This window comes from Aegilops tauschii, chromosome 3 (genome assembly GCF_002575655.3).
Source record: "Aegilops tauschii subsp. strangulata cultivar AL8/78 chromosome 3, Aet v6.0, whole genome shotgun sequence".
NCBI lineage: Eukaryota > Viridiplantae > Streptophyta > Magnoliopsida > Poales > Poaceae > Aegilops > Aegilops tauschii.
Window position 1 is genome coordinate 133,759,701 of NC_053037.3, and position 6,876 is coordinate 133,766,576.

A 6,876-nucleotide genomic window follows, 5' to 3' on the forward strand; every position below is an offset into this window, starting at 1 on the left:
TTAGCGACGAGCTTGTGAAGTTTTCTCCCCCTGAACCTTGCATCTCTCTAAGTCTCATCATACCGATTCCACGCACACACCTCTCTAAGGTTGATGCCGGTAATGATTTAGTGAACATATCAGCAAGATTGTCACAGGACTTAGTATGCAAAACTCTCACCTCGTTCAACTGTTGCAGCTCATGTGCATAGAAGAACTTGGGACAAATATGCTTTGTGAGGTTACTCTTCACATAACCCATCTGGACTTGTGCAACACAAGCAGCATTATCTTCATAGATAATGGTAGGGGTCTGTATGGTGTTCAGCCCACATGTCTGCTGAATGTGGCCGATCATCTGTCGAAGTGATACACACTCTTTTGACGCTTCGAATAGTGCCATGATTTCCGAGTGGTTCGTGGAAGTCGACACAAGTGTTTGCTTGGACGATTTCCAGGAAAATGCAGTTCCACCACAAAGGAAAACATATCCAGTCTGCGATTTGCAACCATGCGGGTCCGATAGGTACCCAGCATCGGCATAGCCTATAATAGATAGGTCTTGATTTCTTTTATAAAACAGGCCAAGATCTTTGGTCCCTTGCAGGTAACGGAAGACGTCCTTGACACCTTTCCAGTGCCTCTTGGTAGGTTCAGAACTGTACCGAGCAAGCAAACTAACGGCGAACGCAATGTCTGGCCGTGTACAATTTGCGAGGTACATGAGTGCTCCAACTGCACTCAGGTAAGGAACCTCTGGTCCCAGAGTTTCCTCCCCCTCTTCCTTTGGCCTGAACAGGTCCTTGTCTGGCTGTAAAGATCTTCCGACCATCGGGGTCTTAGAAGGATATGCCTTATCAAATCCAAATCTTTCCAACACCTTCTGGGTGTAGGCCGACTGGTGCACTAGAATCCCATCAGGGGAATGTTCAAGTTGCAGACCTAGACAGAACTTGGTTTTACCCAAATCCTTCATCTCGAATTCCGACATCAGGTAGGAACTCGCTTCCTCAATATCCTCAGGCGTACCGATTATGTTTAAATCGTCCACGTACACCGAGATTATACAGAATCCATCTTGGGATCGCCATATAAAAACACATGGGCAATCTTTATTGCTCGTGTAGCCCTTCTCATGAAGGAAATCACTTAAGTGATTGTACCACATTCTACCAGACTGTCTGAGTCCGTACAGTGCCTTTTGAAGTTGAACACTGTATAGACCCCTGTTTGCTCTATCATGATTCGGAACAGGGATACCTTCTGGAACCTTCATGTATATGTTTGAATCCAAGTTACCATATAGGTAAGCAGTGACAACATCCATTAGTTTCATTTTCAAGCCCATGTTTACTGCCATCGAGATCAAGTATCTAAAGGTAACTCCATCCATGACTGGGGAATAAGTCTCCTCAAAATCGACACCTGGTCGTTGAGTGAACCCTTGAGCAAGGAGCCTTGCTTTGTACCGTACTACCTTATTATTTTCATCTCTCTTTCGAGCAAAAACCCACCTATGGCCAACAGGGCGAATGTGGGGAGGAGTTCGACAAACTGGTCCGAACACCTTCCTTTTGTTGAGAGATAATAATTCGGCAGTAATTGCCTGCTGCCAATCTTTCCAATCCGACCTTTTATTGCAATCAGCGAGCGTGTTAGGCTCAGGGTCAAGATCTATGATTGAGGCAATTTTCGTAGCAAAGTTGATGTCGACAATCACCGTTGCTCGGTTCAGGGACTCCCCCGTATAAATATAATTTATGGCCATTTCGTCATGGAGCGCATCCGGCGCAAACACTTGCTCTACCAAATTTCCCATTATGGGAGCAAGGTCCTTTAGATTTCCCGCGCCGATGTGTGCGCTCACATCTCCGCTGGGTGTTTCCCCTATGGGGAAGTTTAAGTCCGGAATTTCATGCACTGAATTTTCCGTACTTGTGCCAGGTCTCGACTGGCTCCCCGTTTCAATTTGGGGTACTTTGGCCATAGGCTTTGATAAATTTCTCTTATCCTTTTTCGTCAGGCGTCCCCGAGTACTTGGGATTTGAGAAGCCGGATTTCTCGTCCTTTTAGGCCTTTGGACGGGAGCGGGTATACCATCATTTTTCTTCGGTATTTCAACCCTTTCCGGTGCATTGCGCGCGTGCACATGCGATTTTGTCACAGTCTTTAAGTCACTAAAGTGGTCGGGCAGTTGATTTGCTAAAGACTGCAAATCTATTATCTTTTGGACTTCTCTCTCAGTCTCAGCAGTGCGCGGGTCATGAGCGTGGATCCCCGTGGCCTGCCACGTGATTTCTCGACTTTTAGCATCAAGGGGTTGATTCTCTCCCCCTAAAGTCGGGAAAATATCCTCGTCAAAAATGCAATCAGCAAAACGAGCCGTGTGACAGTCACCTGTCATGGGGTCCAGATACCTGATTATGGACACAGTCTCATAACCAACGTATATCCCCGACTTACGGAGCGGGCTCATCGCCGATCGCTGAGGGGGTGGTATTGGTACATATACCTGGCAACCGAACCTACGAAGGTGGGAAATTTTCGGTGCCGACCCTTGCGCAAGTTGAACAGGAGAGTGGATGTTGTAGGCCGACGGTCGAAAGTTGATGAGATTAGCCGCGTGTAACACCGCGTGGCCCCAACATGTAGTTGGTAAATTACAACCCTGAAGGAGCGGTCGGGCAATGAATTTAATTCTTTTAATCAATGCCTCGGCAAGTCCATTTTGTGTATGAACATGTGGTACCGAGTGCTCAACTTTGATTCCCATTGCCATGCAATAATCATCGAACGCCTTTGAAGTAAATTCGCCGGCGTTGTCCATTCGAATAGACTTTATACGATAATCCGGGAAATTATTCCTCATTTGTAAGATCTGTGAGATCAATTTTGCAAAGGCATGGTTCCTTGTTGACAGCAGGCAAACATTGGACCATTTAGAGGAAGCATCAATGAGCACCATGAAGTACCGAAACGGCCCCGTGAGGGGCTGAATTGGACCGCATATGTCCCCTTGGATACGTTCCAAGAACGCGGGGATTCCATCCCTCACCTTGAGGGGCGATGGCCTAATGACTAACTTCCCCTTAGCGCATGCAGAGCACACGAAATCATCGGGATTCGGGAAGTTCTTCACGTTAACATTATGGCCATGTGAGTTGTTAATTATATTTCTCATCATCCTAAGTCCGGGGTGGCCTAACCTATCGTGCCAGAGGCAGAAGAGTTCAGAGCTTCTAAAAACGGTCTTGAGGGTAGTGTACACGGGCGGTGCTACGATCTTAGTGTAGTATAGCCCTGTGTCAAACGAAGGAAGCCTTTCGATAACATGTTTACCACCTGCATCCCGCTTTGTGATGAGTAGGCACTCCTTGCCGTTTTCATCATCGGTCTCAGCATGGAAACCATTAGCGCGGATGTCTCTAAAGCTCAAAAGAGTACGAGTCGACTACGGTTACAACAACGCATCATTAATGATCAAAGTTGTTCCCATGGGGAGTATAATAGTGGCACGTCCGGAGCCAACTATGTGAGAACCGCTGCCGGCGATTGTCATAATACTTCCCGGAGATTTTTTAATGGACTCAAAGTACTTAGTTTCTCGTAAAATGGTATGAGTGGTGGCGCTATCGGCAAGGCACGTTTCCTCCATTCGGGCGCCACACGCGTTCTAAAATATGACATCTAATTAATGTAATGAGGAAGAAAATACATTAAAAATAAATGCACACATCTCAGAACATAACATGCTATCATGTATAAATAATGGAATAAATGAATAAATGTCATCCAATCGCCAAAGTAAAGAATAAGTTTATGCTCTCATGGAGCTTACAACCAAATCGAATTTATTCAATTTTATTGTATCAAATCACGGAATCATGATAACCAAAGAGGTATGCTAAGTGGACTCGGTGAAGAAGCCATTCACTTCCGCCGCAATCTCCATACTAGTGAGCTGATCCTCCTTAGAAATCATCTTGGAGGCAGCATCAATGTCTAGTGGCGGCGCCGCCGAGGCGGCCATGTGGTCAACCTCCATGGCGACGTGGGCGTCGGTAGAGACCGCCAAAGCTGCCGCGATGGGCACCACGGGGGTCGCCTCTATGGGCGCAGCAGGGGGAGTAGCGATCATCACGGGTGCCGCCATGGGCGCCGGTGGAGCTCCCTCCTGAACCAAGGCGAGGTGCATCTCACGCGCCTTCCCGACCCCTCTTCTTCTGTTGAGGCTTGCGGACTTTGAGAGCGTTCACCTCCTGGCGAGAACTCCCCCCAAGTGGTTGCACGACAAAGTTCTTTTTGAGAACCTCGTCCTGCGCCTCCGCCACCTGGAGGACGTCAATCAACTCTGAATACCTCGTGTAGTTCCCCTAGCGGTAGTTCCGTGAGGACTGGACCGCGTCGGGGTGGAAAGTGGATAGGGTTTTCTCAATCTTCTGGGAGTCGGTAATCTCAATACCACACAACCGAAGAGTCGCACAAATCCGGTGCAGAGCCGAATTGTACTCCCCAACCGTCTTGAAGTCCGCAAACCTCAGACGGATCCACTCTGCCTCTGCACGTGGCTTCACAGTGTACTTCAGCCGCTCAAACCGCTGCTTAAGAGCGGTCCAAAGGCCAGAAGCACCGCGCTCAGCCATATACTCATCTTTCAGAGTAGGTGACAGGTGATGACGGAGAAAGTGCAGAGCCTGCGCATTCTCAGTTTCGAACTTGGTCTTAGTGACGGCCAGCTGGGCCCCCTTACCGATCGCCCTCAGGAGGGTTTTGCCCTGGAGAAAGATCTCGCAGTCCGAGGACCATGACAGGTAGTTCAGCCCTGTCTGGGCCAACTCAGGAAACTCCTTGTTGACAATTCCGGCCATCTGCGATTTATGCAAAAATCATGAGATTACAGCAGGTAATCTTTTGCACAAAGCGATGTTGATAAACTTATTCAATAAAATGACGTTCCAATATTTAAAACATGCTATTATATGACTTACTAAATGATTAAGAGTGCTAAACAATTAATCTACAGCAGTAAAATCATACTATAATATCATGTTACAAAAGATAGCATGTTAAGCGCATCTAGTATGTGAAAACTAGTCAAAAAATTGAATTCCCGTGGCATTTTTAAGCCCAAATACGTGTTTTCAGCGAAAACAGACAGTTCTAGGGGCTTCTACGCGAAATATTACAGCATGAATAAAAACTCGCGTAAAATCTGAAAACTACGGGGGCTAAACCGCAAATTGCCGCGCTACAGCCGGCGCCCTTACTTTTTTTTCTGGAGGAACCCCCACGGCCACGGCCCATCCGGCCCAGGAGCCAGCGGGCCGGCCCAGCCACCAGCGGCCTGGCGCGTAGCGACGCTAGGGTTTCCCCTAGCGCCCGCATCGGGGTGCGGCGGCGGCCAGTGGGCTCGCGCAGCGGCGGCTCGCACGCGGGCGCCGCCAGCATGGCGCGGTCCCGGCACGGCACGGCCATGGCGCGGCGCGGCCGGCACGGCACGGCCAGCACGGCGCGGCCCCGGCACGGCGCGGCTACGGCCACGGCTCGCAGCGCGCGCGGCCACGGCCACGGCGGGCGGTGCGCTGCCACGGCTACGGCCACGGGGCGGCCAACACGGCGGGTCTGCGCGGCGCGGCCAGTGGGGCTACGGCCAGCACGGCGGCGCCAGCGACCAGCGGGGTCCCGGCCAGCAGGGCGGCGCGTGCAGCAGGCACGCGAGCGCGGCGACGGCAGTCGAGCGCTCGGCGATGGGGACGGCCAGCAGGGCCATGGCAACGCCGGTGGCGACGGGGACATCATCATCTGCCTCGGGATGGCAAGATCGTGCGTCTTCGGGACGTCACGACGCGTGTACGTCGGGTACAACGCGGCGGTGCCGTGGTCATCTGGAGTACGTGTAATCACCGTCCCCCTAGGGTGTAGTCAACAAATCTCTCTTGATCCAAGAACATCGACATTGGTCGGCGACGTATTCGTCCGCTCAATTCTTGGGAGAGAAATCCACACCATAGGTAGATTGATCCGAAAAATAATCTAATCGCAAAAACGGAATCGCAGTAACGAGAGGAATCCATTTTTGCAAAGAGTGGGGATCGGATCTTATACCTCCGCGGGATCGACGAAAGCCTGCGTGATGCAGGCTTGACGCAGGCTTGACGGAGAGTTGATGGAGCGAAGCGTGCTGATAACGTGTTCCGCAACTCCGCCGGCGAGTCCGGTCCGAGGTTGCGGAGCGAGGACGAGCGTCGTAGTCGAAGTAGTCGAACACGCGAAAGTAAATGACACAGAGAGATATGGAGGAGACCAGCTTTATTAATCAATGATGAGCAATTACAATGATGGCTCCTCGTTGCTTTATATAGGGGGTAAAGGGTCAATGGATAAGTACCCACTGAACGTAAAGTGGGGGAAATGGGAGGGGCTAGCCCGTGCGATACGCACGAGGCCGCCGCCACCCCTGGTGGCCCCGGTTTCCCAACAGATTCTTTCCCTGCCACCCCTGCTTCGGATCCCCAGGCCACCCCGACAGCGCCTTCCTGTTGGCTTGTGGCGGACCCCGCGCCCGTGCATGCTGATCCGCTCATGAGTGTGGCTCAGGATGAGCCACGTCCCCCCTCCCCATGCACTACCATGCAACGTGCGGGTGCCCACGTCGCCCCTCTCCATGGTTTCCTGGACTCGATTAGCTCTGTCGTTCAGCCCGTTCAGCCCACTCCTGCGCCACGATGCGGACGATGCGCGGTGCGTCCCAACTTCACACCGCGTCGAAGCGTGCGGATCGCGAAGACCGATCGTGGACTTGACTCAGAGGCAAAGGCCAAGCGTGTTTTGCTCCTCCGCTTAGGTCTTTTGAAAGACGATGAGCCAGTCTCTGATGCCATCTTGGATCGTTACTAC

General features: G+C 51.1%; 1 protein-coding gene across 1 annotated transcript; it reads right to left on the bottom strand.

Annotated features, from left to right (window-relative positions):
• Nucleotides 1-4,352: 4,352 nt before the first annotated feature.
• LOC109740116 (uncharacterized) lies at nt 4,353-5,454 on the bottom strand. The gene is made up of 2 exons (XM_020299148.1): nt 5,317-5,454; nt 4,353-4,847 (listed from the first exon to the last, which is right to left on the bottom strand). Exons 1-2 carry the CDS (start codon nt 5,452-5,454, stop codon nt 4,353-4,355), a joined length of 633 nt encoding a protein of 210 aa, XP_020154737.1.
• Nucleotides 5,455-6,876: the final 1,422 nt, after the last annotated feature.

Coding starts and splice junctions, on each gene's coding strand:
- LOC109740116 (XM_020299148.1), bottom strand. CDS start 5,454: ATGGCCGTGCCGTGCCGGGACCGCGCCATGCTGGCGGCGCCCGCGTGC. Junction 4,848..5,316: donor CGCTACGCGCCAGGCCGCTG/GTGGCTGGGCCG, acceptor CATAAATCGCAG/ATGGCCGGAATTGTCAACAA.